Source organism: Capsaspora owczarzaki, assembly GCF_000151315.2.
Source record: "Capsaspora owczarzaki ATCC 30864 unplaced genomic scaffold supercont2.14, whole genome shotgun sequence".
Classification (NCBI taxonomy): domain Eukaryota; class Filasterea; order Ministeriida; family Capsasporidae; genus Capsaspora; species Capsaspora owczarzaki.
The window spans coordinates 193130-204971 of record NW_011887305.1 but is presented as its reverse complement, the minus strand read 5'-3'; the positions used below and the strand labels follow the sequence as shown (position 1 = coordinate 204971).

Sequence of the window (11842 nt, the reverse complement as noted above, 5' to 3'; positions counted from 1 at the left end):
AGTGCAGGATAGCGGTATGAACAAATCTCAGACAACGAAGAGACAAACAAACAAAAAAACGAGTACAGTAGTGAGCGATGGGCTGTTTGTCAATTTGTCAATGGGATGAATAGAAGAGCATCAATGCCTTGAGACGACAGTTCTCAGTTCTGTAGCGTCGGTCTGCCTCAGCTAAATAGCACAATACAAAATCACTCCTTTTTGATTCTTGTTTTCTGCTGCTTTTGATTTCTGAGCTTTTTTTTTTGCTTTCTCAGCAGCTCCAAAACAATGCGATACGGACGCTCTTCGAATCACAGGCACCACGACGATGCTCAGCATGGAAGCCCGAGCTCGCAGCACTTTGGAGTAGTCCCAGCGTCGCCAAGAATCATGCCGTACTCGCCGCCGCTGGTGCAGCAGCTGCACACCAACGCGAGCCAAGCCTTGTCGCCGCAGCAGCATCAGCATCAGCAGCAGCATCGGCAACAGCATCAGCAGCAACAGCGCATGGAACGCCGCCGAGATCAGCTGCAGCCGTCCGTCTTGGACGCGGTCGCCCTGCTGCTCCCTCCGCCGCACTCTCCGCAACAACATCAACATCAGCAGCATCAACAGCACCAACATCATCATCAGCAGCTAGAGCTCCAGCAGCTGCAGCACCAGCGGGAGCGTCGCAGCCGCAGAGGATCGCCGTCGCAGCAGCTCGTCGTTCCCGCCACGCCGAGCCCAACCCGCGAGCCGTGCCGACGTCCGCCCGCACCCTCGCCACTCGTTGCAGTCGGCTCGTACGGCCTAGAACGCAACACGCGGCGGACGCCAATGTCGCGTGGAGATGCACTGGACGGACGCCGACATTCTGCCGCGGCGTTCATCTTGAGCTCGTTTCCCGCGTACGCCGCAGCCAGAGCGCGCACCCACGGTGGCGTGCTCGGCAGCAGTGCAAGCGGCAGAGATGCTGCGCGGCTTGGTCTGTTTGAAGCACGGGCGGGCAGCGCCGCCGCCAGTCTCACTGCTGCGCTGGATCCGGCTCAAGCAGGCGAAATGGCGGGAATGGCGGGAATGGCGGGAATCGCGCGAGTTGCTTCAGCACCCGCGGTCTCCCAGCCCCCGACGGCGGTGTCATCCGTAGCAGCGCAGAACGACATCCAACGCATGGGAGCAGCCGCAGGCTTGGGACTGTGCTGCAGCCAGAGCGAGCCGCAGCTTGTGCCGAGCACGCCCGTTCTGAGTCGATCAGGTAAACGAAAACTCAGCACCCTGTCGTGCTTGCCTCAATTGTCTTCAAGGAAGAGGAAGGGTGGATTTGCTGAAACGGATTGAAGTCGGTTGCTTGTGGCTGTACCATGCATTTGCTCAACCCTATCAATGCACACAACAGACTGCCAGCAAGTGCCCGTCGGACCCACTGTGACCAGCCCATTCGATCTATTTGCAGCAAGCCAATAGTCGATCATGCCAGTCCTTTCTACTCCGATGTAGAACCGACCACATTTGTGTGTGCAGTCCATCCAATCGTCGTTTTTCATGTGCTCTCCATGCTTCATCTCCCTAACCCTAACCCCCCCCCGTCCCTGTATGCGATTGTCCATTTGTCTTGCACTGGCATCCAAACACGCTGTATGTCTGTATTGTTAGCTGGAGGCTTTGGTACTGCATCAAGCACAAAAGCCTTTCACTGCCTGTCTTGTAGCGTTTTAGCTGTACTTGTTATTGTTTGAAATCTTATTCTCTCCACCTCACTGGACCCCTCTTGTCAAGGCACCCAAAATGCACGAGAAATCCACTACCAGTTGAGCCAATTCAGCTTTTAATGCCCGCCACCATTCACATAACGCCAAAGAACTCAGTTGAGGCGCAACCGCCGTTTTGCCCCTCTTTGCCTTCATCCTTCTTCCACTCTTGTCGCTTTGTAGCTTTTTTTTTCGTAATCCTCCTTCATTCATCCCCTTCATGTTGGCGCTTATCTGCATCTATTCAACAACACTCACGCCATTGCTTGTTCCTTCGTTTGTTCCACCTTTCGTTTCCCCTTCGTTCGTCCCTTCCCTCTCCACTCTGAACCCCCAACTCACACAAGTTCCCAACCTCCAATCATTCCGATCACTATTCATTTTTCATCCAATACTTTTTGATTCCTTTAAACACAATCATTCATCATTTTCAATTCAACAAGGTTTCGAGAATCTTCTTCATTTCCATTGAGTTTTTGCATTGAGTTTCCATTGAGTTTTTGTATTGAGTTTCCATTGAGTTTGGACGATCGCACCCATTGTTCAGTCATCTTTCTCTCTCTCTCTCTCTCTCTCTCTCTCTTTCTCCTTCTCTCTCTTTCTCTCTCATTGACTTGTGAGTGACTTGAGCCGAGGCTTGCGTGAGCTGTGGCTATTTCTACAAGGCGATGACGCGTTTACTCTCCTTTGCTCTCAACCACCACCACCACCACCACCTCCTCCTCCTCCTTCCATTGACTCACTTCACTTCAACGAGCTACAGAGTTCTGAGGGGGGGGGTTGTTGACCGCATTGAAGCAGTCAGTCGTCGCTTCACTTTGCTTTCCTATTCGCTCCCCCTCTCTCCCTCTCCCCCCCCCCTCTCTCTCTCCCTCTCCCAATTGCACTCTCTCTCACACTCCAGCTCTTCTGACGTTTTGAATGTACTTTTGGTCTGTGCTTCCACAGAAGGGCTCGCTTCTTCCCAACCGGGCTCCCCCTTCCTCTACCCTTCCTGCCCTCCCTTCTTTCCGCAAAGTCACAATGATGTCCCGCGCGTTCGGTAGCAGCTCGGCGCGGTTCTCGGACAACTTTCGGTGTTTCCCGGTCGCAATGCTCGCGGCCAAGTCCGTCTCGATGACCCAGGAACTCGAAACGGGCGGCAAAATCATTCTGCCTCCGTCAGCACTCGATCGCCTGACGCGCCTCAACATCTCATACCCCATGCTGTTTGAGATCTCAGAGTACGACGAAGTTCTGTCCAGAGACCACCCCGACGCGCCCGCAGTGGGCAAAGTCACGCATGCCGGCGTGCTCGAATTCATCGCCGAGCCGGGCCGCGTCTACATGCCATACTGGGTGAGCACCGAACGCCCTTTGTTTTGTTTTGTTGTTTTGTTTCGTTGGTTGCAATGCAGCGCACGAAGCTGTCGATTGTGAATGATGAGTACGCGCGCGGGAGGTCGCTGACTTGAACTTTTTTTTCGGTCTCTATCTGCTATTGTTTAGCTGATGACCAACCTCGGCATCTCGGAAGGCTCCCTTGTGCGCATCCGGTCGGCCACCCTCGACCCATGCTCATACACCAAGTTCCAGTGGCAGGACGCCGAATTCATGGAGATTTCCAATCCCAAAGCCGTGTATGTGCAGTCGAAGCGCATCTTTTTGGTGTTGGTCGTATTTTGATTTGCTTTCGTTTTTCGTCGCTCACATGCGTTCTTGCTGTCATAACTACCCAATCCCCAAACCCTCGCTCCACAGCCTCGAAAAGACGCTGCGAAAGTTTGCCTGCTTGACACTCGGCGACACGATCGCCATGCACTACAACAACAAGATTTACGAACTGCGCGTCACAGATCTCAAGCCCAAGTCTGCCGTGTCCATCATTGAGTGCGACATGCAAGTGGACTTTGAAGCTCCGCCACACTACGTCGAACCTGATTACAAGGCCCAGTCTGCAGCAGCCAAGCAAGTAGCCGAGAATCAAGTTCTTCAGCGTGCGTCGTTGAGTCAGTCTCCCGCTGGACAGACGATGCTCTCCTTGCCGGAAGAAGAGTTTTCGGCGCGTTTCAAGGCGTTCTCAGGGTCTGGTGCTCGACTTGACGGCAAGCAACGAAACTCGCCCTTGTCTTCGTCCCCTGGTCTCGGCTTTGGCGCTGGCTCCTCTCCCTCTCGCGCCACTCCCGTCTCACGGAACAGTGCCATGTCTCCTGGCGGCACTGGCGCTTCTACCCCTGTCCCAGATACCCCTCCAAGCGCACCCACAGGGTACGGTGTTTGGCCATCTTAGTCTGGGTTTTTTGTTGTTTTGTTTTTTGTTGTTTTGTTTTTGCGCTTGGTGTGGTTGGCTCACTCTCCGCTGCTCTGCTCTGATTTGGCTTTGCATCCGCCTTCAGAATTGTTTGGAAAAAGAACCGAATTACGTTTGTTCGAGTCGTGCCTTCTCCAGTCGCGGGCGCCGCTCCTGCTGCCAACGCCAACGGCGCTGCCGTTGCGACAGGACCTCAGTTTGCTGCCTTTGGAGGAAAAGGGAATACCTTGCGGAAAAACTAACCTTTCGTTTTTCGTGTGCAACGCATCGAGCACATTGACGTTCATTCATTGTTTTTGTCAGAATGGATACGGTATTTTCAAGTTTTTCAAATTCAACAGAATACAGAGCCCCAAAAAGAAAAAAAAAATACAAAGCCACACGGAACACACCAACAGAAATACCACAAGAGAAAACAAAAAAGAAAAACAGCACGACCAAACACCCCCCCTTTAATTGTCCAGGTAGGTCAGCTCTTGCTCGCTAAAATAGCGGGGCATTAAAACACGTCGAAGGGGCACAAGCAGGACGACAAGCAAGGGGAAGACAAGCGCAGCAGGAGAATAGTTGATGCCGGCCAGAACTCCAAGCGCGACAAACTGAATCAGCGTAAAGACATGCATCTTGCGCGTAGGCACGTGCACGACATACGGCTCGTTGGAGTGCTGGGATGCTGGAGTGAACAAGAGCGCAGCACGCTTGATCATTTGGACGTTGAACATGGCAGAGAAACCCATGTAGAGGAACACACCATAGAGCACGGGCATGGGGATGAGGCGTAGCACGGACGCCAGCAGAATGGACATGGGGACGAGCGCGTGAATCAAAATGCCGGAAACACGCGTTTCGATAATGTGCTCCACCTTCGGTGCTTCGCCGGGCGCCGTGTACTTTGTGTACACGGACAATGCGTTGGTGTGCGAGATGCAGCGGACGGCTGCGGCGACAATCCAAGGCAAACCCAGGAGCGAGCAGATGAGCACCATGATGCCCATGACGAGCAGGTCGAGGTGGTAGCCGGTGGGCTTGACAATTTTGAAGCGATTCGTAATGCAGGCGGCGATCTGTTGCTCCAGGCACATGAGAAGCGTCACAAAGACGGCGGGAATGATGGCCGCGACCGGAATGTAGGAAGGGAGGTCCTTTTCCATGCCAAGGGGGTTGACCACCCACCCACGTGTAAAGTTGCCGCACTCGACAGGCAGAGGGTCCTGGCCGCAGGTTGGCGAAATGCTGCTGGGGATGTCCAGGTAGGACGTGTTCACAGACTTGAACCAAATGTTGTCGACGCACACCATTACAAAGATGGAAATCAGAATGCCAAAGTTGGCAATCATGCCACGGGAGCCGGGGGTCAGGAAGCGCGACTTGCCGAACGCGCGCAGCGTCAGGCCGACAGCAGCGGTGCACACCATAAAGATGGTGGCTACAACTGCGACATTGGCATTTTCAGCAGTGAAGGAGTCGACGGGGAAGTTTTTGTAAATCTTGGCAAGGTACTGCAGTGCATAAACAATGTAGATGAGCGCGACGAGAATGCCGAAAATCTCCTCGGTAAACCGCGTGACATAGACGACAATGTAGGATGCGTCCGTGGCCACCAAAATGACGCAGAGAACGAAAACCCAAAAGCCAATCCAAAACCGGAAGGGAAGGAACTCGAGGTCGTTGTCTTGCGAGAACTTGTAGATGAGCTCCGTTATAATCAGCGACGGACCCGTGCCGCCGAGAATCATCAGGGGCTGGCCAGAGAACAAGGCAAAGAAAATGCCGCAGCCGCCAGTCGCGACCACCATCTCCAGCGCGCCAATCTGGTTGCCCGTCTTTTCGCCCATGATGGCGCCAAAGGTCAGGGCGGCGGCGTAGCACACGAAAAAGATAAAGCCAACGGCGGCCAGTGTTTGAAAGTTCAATCCATCCACGAAATCGCTCTTATAGTACGGGAGACGGTTGCGCACGTCGTTGATGAGGCCGCCAAAGATGCGGCCAGAGCGCTTTAGTTGCGCTTTGGCCAAAGGCCGGGCCTGGAGCGTACCCATGACTGGAGCGGTGGTTTGGGAGTTGTTTGACAGAGACGACTCGTACGTCGCGCGTGGCGGGCCAATGATAATCTTCCGGTCCCACTCGCCAGGAATCATGGTGCCGCGACGCATAAAGTTGTCCAGATGCTCAATCACCGGCTCGCGCTCGTGCGCGGCGTGGAGGACTTCGAGCGACTCTGGATCCGAAAAGACGGCACCCATGGTGCGGCCAATCTGGATGAGATCGGCATGGCGGTGCGAAGGGCCCATCACAATGAACAAGAAGCGCACGCCGAGCGGCGCGCGGGTAAAGTCTCCGAGCGAGACGCCTTGGAAGAAGCGCACAAACGCGGTGACGGTGTGGGTCAGGAACTCGTTGCTGTACACGAGAATGTGGGCCGCCTCGAGCGACACGGCACGCGTGTTTCCGTCTGCGCGGTTGCGCGAGTTGAACGCAGAGCGAGGCCCTGGGGACGCCAAGGTGCCCGCCTCCATATCTTCCAAGCGCAGGCTGGTTCGGCGCTGACGCCGCTTGAAGGCCTCGTAAAAGTGCGACTTGCGGCCCTTGGAAGTCGAGTTGAGGTGCTCAATCCAGTCCAGCAGCTGCTTGTTAATGTCTTTGTGCTGTTGGCTGTGAGGCAGAGCAAGGGCTTCGCTGATGGCCTGGTTTTGCTCGTCGTCCAGGCGATAGTCGAGCGCGATCGAGTCGACAACCACCTCCACAATGTCCTGCAGGTTTTTGGCGGGGATGTCAAACAGCATTGTGCCAGTCATCAGACCCGCACGGAGCTCAAACAAGGAGCGAATCGAGACGACCGAGAGGTGGAGCTTGCCCCACTTGTCACCTTGGTCGTCAATCAACTGCTCGTACCGCAACCAGCGCGCCTTCTGCGCCCACTCGGCCGAGTCGTGCCTGAGCTCCTCCATTTCGACATAGAGCTTGGAGCGAGAAGGCTCCTCGCCACCGTTCTGCCCCTGGTTGGGGTCTGCCAGCATGTCGTCCGCCTCGAGAATTTCGTCGGGCATGGTTGAGTCGACTCCGGCCAAGCGAGGCGAAATCGGACCGCGACCTGCGGGCGACGCGCTTTGCTGGCGGTGCAAGCGAGCAATGCGTGCAAATGCAGACGACGGAGGGAGAGTGGAGGAGAACCCCGAAGCGACTGCAGGGCTGCTGTTCAACCGCGAGAGCGTCGATGACGGCTGGCCTTGGTCGCTCGACTGCGATGCAAAGACGCCTGCACCCGAGACACGGGCGTCGTTTCCAGCACCGCTACCACCACCACCACTGCTGATGAATGGAGACATGTCTGGTGCGTACTGCGACTGCGACTGGGACTGGGACTGCGACGCAATGTTTTGACCAGCGGCCCGTGCGGCGGCATCATCGTCGAGGTCCATTGCGAGATTGAGCGCGAGCTCGTCTTGGCTGTGCTGCATTGGAGCAGACACGTTCGACAGTCCTCGCGATGGCGTTACTGGCCGCGTGTGAGTGCGCGACGACGCAGTGCGGTCCACGTAATAGGGATTGACAGCGTCGTTCCCAGGCGCGAGCACGGCGTTTGTCGGGAAGGGCGCGAGGCCCGCACTGGCACTTGCACCAGCAGCACTCGCACTCGAACTTGCGCCAGATGCAGCATGGAACGGGAAGGCGGTCGTCGTCGTAGCAGCTGAGCCGAGTCCAGGCGTCGTAGCGGTAGAGCTGGATTGGCCTCCTCGCTGCTGCTGCTGCTGCGATGATCGGGTTGCAGCAGAAGCCAGCAGCCCGTCCTCCGATGTGACGCTGACGGACGCTGAAGCAGGGACTCCGCCCATTCCAGCGGACGCGGGTGCTCCTGTCGCATCGAACGGGTCGCGGTGGACGACGCTGCCTGCTCTGGACTGCAGCCTGGGCGTCGTTGCGCCTTCGCTCAGCTGCATTGGCTCTGCTCCCCATTCAATCCAATCCAGTCAGTCATTCATTCAGTCATTCAGTCACTCATTGCTTTTGTTCATCTTTGATTTTGTTCGCTTTTCGAGTGCGTGTCGAAATGAGTGGGAAAACAAAAAACGAACACTTCGACATTGTCATTCCTTCTGAGCGGATTGAAAGCGGCTGAAAGCGGGGCATTCATAGGGAGGGGAAGTTGATGATGATGGGAGGTTGATATGATGGGGGGAGTTGATCGTGCTTTGTGTCTTGTAAGATAAACAAGAGAGCGGTTGTGCGTACCAACATCGTCGAGCGCGTCGTCGTCCAAGTCGTCGTGGAAGCGCCGAAAGCTCATCGCAGAGAAAACGGAAAAAAAAAAAAAAAAAAAAAAAAAAAATGAATGACGACATGTTGGAATGATCGAAAAGAAAAAAAAAAAAAAAGTCGTTTGGGAAAAAAAAAAATTCGTAAAAACCGCCCGCTATCATGATGCTTGAATGGTGCGCGACCTCTTTTTGTTTGTTCTTCTTTCGACAACAACGGCTTTTTTTTGGGGGGGGGGGAAAGGTGCGATGCCGATAGGATGGGAGGTTTCTGATGCAAAACCAAACAAAAAAAAGCATGGAGAGCGTTGTACTGTTTCAAGAAATGCATTTATTCGAGCTGCACAGCCATGGCATATCAATCGATGCTCAGATCTCAGAGATACCGGCCAATAAAGGCCATGATGCCGGCGCCCACCCACATCGCAACAAACAGCGCAACGCGCCGTGCTCGAGAGGAGGCAGCGGCAAAATCACGAGGAAACTCGATCGCCAGCATTTGTGAAAAGCCGACGTACAACAGGATGCCGGCGCTCACGGCATCAAAGGTGCCCTGCACGAGGTTGGTCGTGACGCCGTTCTCATTGTAAGAGTTGACAATCCCGATGCCGATGGCGATACCAACTGGTGCCGACACCGAGTAAATGAACGCAAGCAGAAACTCGTTCAGTTTGGAAAAGTTGCACTCGACCAGCCGTGCACCAAGCGCAATGCCCTCGAAAAACTGGTGGAAGACAAGCGCGGGAATCAGCGTCTCCAAGTCGGTGACGGACGAGACACCGACGGTCAAGCCGATGATGACGGAATGCGCAGTCAACCCAAACTCGAGCACGTAAGCGGCAATCGTGCGTTCCGCCGAAGTGATACCGAGTAAAGCGCCGTGACTGTGGCCATGAGCGAACGCCAGTGAATCGGTCGTTGGAGTAGTACTCTGTCCAGACTCGGGATCGCAGCAGTCCGAGGAGGTGAATTGGGCCATGCTCGGCGACTGAGAGGTTTCAGACTTGAGCTCAGCCTTTGGGGCGTGCATGGCAGCAAGCGTTTCAAACACGTGCATCACGAGCGCACCCAGCATTGCAAACAGCGGTGCGAATGTGTAGTCCTCTGCGAAAGCGGCTGGCAAGCACGGGTTGCCAAGTTCCTCATAGGCGGGACTGAGCAGATGGATCAACGCCAGTGCAATGATAACGCCAGTGCCGACATGCTTGCCAATGGTGAACACAAACGGGCTTCGGAAGCAAATCCAAGTGGGATTGCGCTTGGCTAGGATTGGCAAAAGTGTGCCCATCATGCTTGTCACCAGGATGATAAAGAAGGCAGCAATGTTGTACCGTTGGTCGTAGTCGTCGACCGCCTCGAACAAGCACTCGTCAGTCTCGTTGGACATTTGTAACACTGGATGGATTTCGGTTTCTTTGGCTGTGCAAAACTTTGCCTTGAAAACCTTTTCGATGCTTTTTGGGGGGGGGGGGAGAAGCGTTTTGACATGCAACCAAACAACAGACAAAAGGCAGTACACATGTGAGGGGTCGTCATCACAGAGCGCAAGCTACGTTGAGCCTTGTTGGTTGCGGCTTGTGGTTCAATGTGGGATTTGGTGTTTGGATGAATTTGGCGAAGCAACTTACAGGGATGATTCTCGACCCGTTCAAGCCACAGAGAAACGACCAAGAGCTGCTGATGATAAAGCAGCAGAAAAGTCAAAGTAAAAGTAGAGTGAGCGGGTCAAATCGAGGTTGGGCTTTTATACTGTCGAGCCAGCGAGGCGTTTGTTTGGAAACATGTTCCCATTGGAGGTGCCGGTTTTCCCATGGATCGATTTGCTAATGGAGCACGTGGTAGGCCTGGCCCCTCCCCTCTTTGTCGATCATTGTATTTGTGTACTGACGGCCTTGGCGGTTGCTGCCTGGCATTGACATCCAAAAGTCAGCGGCGAGGAGGAAGGAGAAACGCGCGTGCAAGCAAGAAAACAACACCAACGACACTATCGTGTCCAATTTAACTGTGATGGAAGGAAGCAAGCAAGCGGTGGTTATTACATGGCGAAGATGCGTGGGCGTGGGAAGACGGGTGGGAGGGTCAGCCTGAGCAGCTCGATTTGAAAGGATTTTGTCGTGGCTCTCCCTCTCTCCCCCCTCGACCCCATCCTTCTCCTCCCACTGCCATTGCATTCGTACAACCGAGGAAATTACGTTCGTACAAAGTGATTGAACAGAAAGTCATGTGCGACAGCGAACAAGGCCGCTGCATGTGAATCTCGTTTCGTCCAATCACAACGCGTCCCAAAACGAGCAAGTTTGAAATCAACGCCGCTCGACTGGCGACAAATCGCATTCATTTCTCAAGGAGGCCCAGCTTAGTAGATTGAAGCTTCACCGAATCAGAATCTCGCGCGAACTGACGCGCTCGCTCGGCTCGATGAAAAGGCCGGCGCAGCACACTGACGCGTTTGCTCAGTCTTCCTTCTTGTTCCAACGGTCGAAATCGGTACACTCGGACACCCGCGCGAAACCAACAATGCCAGTGGATGACAAGGAGCTGGATCACATCGAACGCATCAACAGGATGATGCGCGCGTCACTGCCTCTCGTCAGTCAGCTCGAGACTGAACTCAGGGTGCTTCCGGCACCCGACTCTGAACCGAAGAAATCCGCAATTGCAACACCGAGCGTACCAGCGTCGCAGCCCAAAGCAGCAAGCGCAACTACGGTACTTGCATCGAGCAATCAGAATCAAAAGTTGCCATCGCAGCCACCATTTGTTCGGCCAGCACAGCCTGCCGTATTTGTCAAGCAGGAGGACATGCAACGCGTTCTGTCCGCTCACATCCAAAAGCATGCGCACGAGCTGGATGAAAATGGCCTTTGCCCGTGCTGCTCTGCTCGCCACAAGCGTTTGGACAATGCTCGTCGCAGGCTCTATCTTCGCCAATGCAAGAAGAACAACAAACCGGCAACACAACCAGAACAGCTCGACTCGCAGCAGCACGGTACGGAAGATGTGGATGCTTTGATGGCATTCATCAACAATGACAAGACGTGCAGGGCTACCTCGATGTCTCATCGTGCCAATGGAGCGCCGGCTTCCACGAGGACTGTCAAAGCGTAGATCGAGCGTAAAGGTTTGGTTTGCTCGCGTGCTTGCTCATGTAGTCAAGATTGTACATAAAAACGATTGGAACAAGAAGCCATGTAAGTGCAGTTTACAGCTGTCGGAGACAATCACGTTGCAAGAGTCGAGATGTGGGGTGTGCGGCGATCACTCGGTGTCGCAGCACTCTGACACCACAAGCAGATCATCGGCGCTACGGTTCTCGGGGGCTTTGGTGCTACTTTGCACTCTTGTATACATGATTGCTCGGTCGTGATTGCCTCTGATCTTGAAGTGCATCGCTAGTCAGGAGAATGCTCAGATAGTCTGAACAAGGCGTCAAGCGACCGACCCTCGCATGTACAAACGACTGAAACGTCGAAGAAGAGACTTGTCCAGTTTCGAGATAGTGCGCATCGTGAGCGAGGGTGAGGGGGGGGGGATCGTCATCACTCACACTGTTTTGCTGTGCTCAAACTTGAACGTTCGAACTCGTG

The 11842-nt window shown here is 54.4% G+C and overlaps 5 protein-coding genes across 5 annotated transcripts; 3 read left to right on the top strand and 2 right to left on the bottom strand.

Moving 5' to 3' along the window:
• Nucleotides 1-209: 209 nt before the first annotated feature.
• CAOG_07529 (hypothetical protein) lies at nucleotides 210-1556 on the top strand. Its single transcript, XM_004343353.2, has 2 exons — nucleotides 210-1219; nucleotides 1361-1556. Exons 1-2 carry the CDS (start codon nucleotides 271-273, stop codon nucleotides 1426-1428), a joined length of 1017 nt encoding a protein of 338 aa, XP_004343403.1. The 5' UTR covers nucleotides 210-270; the 3' UTR covers nucleotides 1429-1556.
• A 548-nt stretch (nucleotides 1557-2104) lies between these two features.
• Nucleotides 2105-4390, top strand: CAOG_07528 (ubiquitin fusion degradaton protein). The gene is made up of 5 exons (XM_004343352.2): nucleotides 2105-2155; nucleotides 2661-3050; nucleotides 3201-3331; nucleotides 3453-3959; nucleotides 4088-4390. Exons 2-5 carry the CDS (start codon nucleotides 2736-2738, stop codon nucleotides 4242-4244), a joined length of 1110 nt encoding a protein of 369 aa, XP_004343402.2. The 5' UTR covers nucleotides 2105-2155; nucleotides 2661-2735; the 3' UTR covers nucleotides 4245-4390.
• On the bottom strand, nucleotides 4312-8312 carry CAOG_07527 (hypothetical protein). The gene is made up of 2 exons (XM_004343351.2): nucleotides 8233-8312; nucleotides 4312-7945 (listed from the first exon to the last, which is right to left on the bottom strand). Exons 1-2 carry the CDS (start codon nucleotides 8285-8287, stop codon nucleotides 4455-4457), a joined length of 3546 nt encoding a protein of 1181 aa, XP_004343401.1. The 5' UTR covers nucleotides 8288-8312; the 3' UTR covers nucleotides 4312-4454.
• A 319-nt stretch (nucleotides 8313-8631) lies between these two features.
• Nucleotides 8632-9642, bottom strand: CAOG_07526 (ZIP zinc transporter; the record flags this gene model as incomplete). Its single annotated transcript, XM_004343350.1, has 1 exon — nucleotides 8632-9642. One exon carries the CDS (start codon nucleotides 9640-9642, stop codon nucleotides 8632-8634), a length of 1011 nt encoding a protein of 336 aa, XP_004343400.1.
• Nucleotides 9643-10727: 1085 nt separating this feature from the next.
• On the top strand, nucleotides 10728-11446 carry CAOG_07525 (hypothetical protein). The gene has a single exon (XM_004343349.2). The coding sequence runs from the start codon at nucleotides 10773-10775 to the stop codon at nucleotides 11361-11363; it is 591 nt and encodes a 196-aa protein (XP_004343399.1). The 5' UTR covers nucleotides 10728-10772; the 3' UTR covers nucleotides 11364-11446.
• The last annotated feature ends 396 nt before the right edge of the window (nucleotides 11447-11842 follow it).

Bases quoted from the DNA above. Each gene is read 5' to 3' on its own strand.
- CAOG_07529 (XM_004343353.2), top strand. From the start codon at position 271: ATGCGATACGGACGCTCTTCGAATCACAGGCACCACGACGATGCTCAG. The intron at 1,220-1,360 runs GTAAACGAAAAC...TGCACACAACAG, and splicing joins GCCCGTTCTGAGTCGATCAG to ACTGCCAGCAAGTGCCCGTC.
- CAOG_07528 (XM_004343352.2), top strand. From the start codon at position 2,736: ATGATGTCCCGCGCGTTCGGTAGCAGCTCGGCGCGGTTCTCGGACAAC. The intron at 3,051-3,200 runs GTGAGCACCGAA...GCTATTGTTTAG, and splicing joins GCGTCTACATGCCATACTGG to CTGATGACCAACCTCGGCAT. The intron at 3,960-4,087 runs GTACGGTGTTTG...ATCCGCCTTCAG, and splicing joins CCTCCAAGCGCACCCACAGG to AATTGTTTGGAAAAAGAACC.
- CAOG_07527 (XM_004343351.2), bottom strand. From the start codon at position 8,287: ATGAGCTTTCGGCGCTTCCACGACGACTTGGACGACGACGCGCTCGAC. The intron at 7,946-8,232 runs GTACGCACAACC...AATGGGGAGCAG, and splicing joins CGACGCGCTCGACGATGTTG to AGCCAATGCAGCTGAGCGAA.
- CAOG_07525 (XM_004343349.2), top strand. From the start codon at position 10,773: ATGCCAGTGGATGACAAGGAGCTGGATCACATCGAACGCATCAACAGG.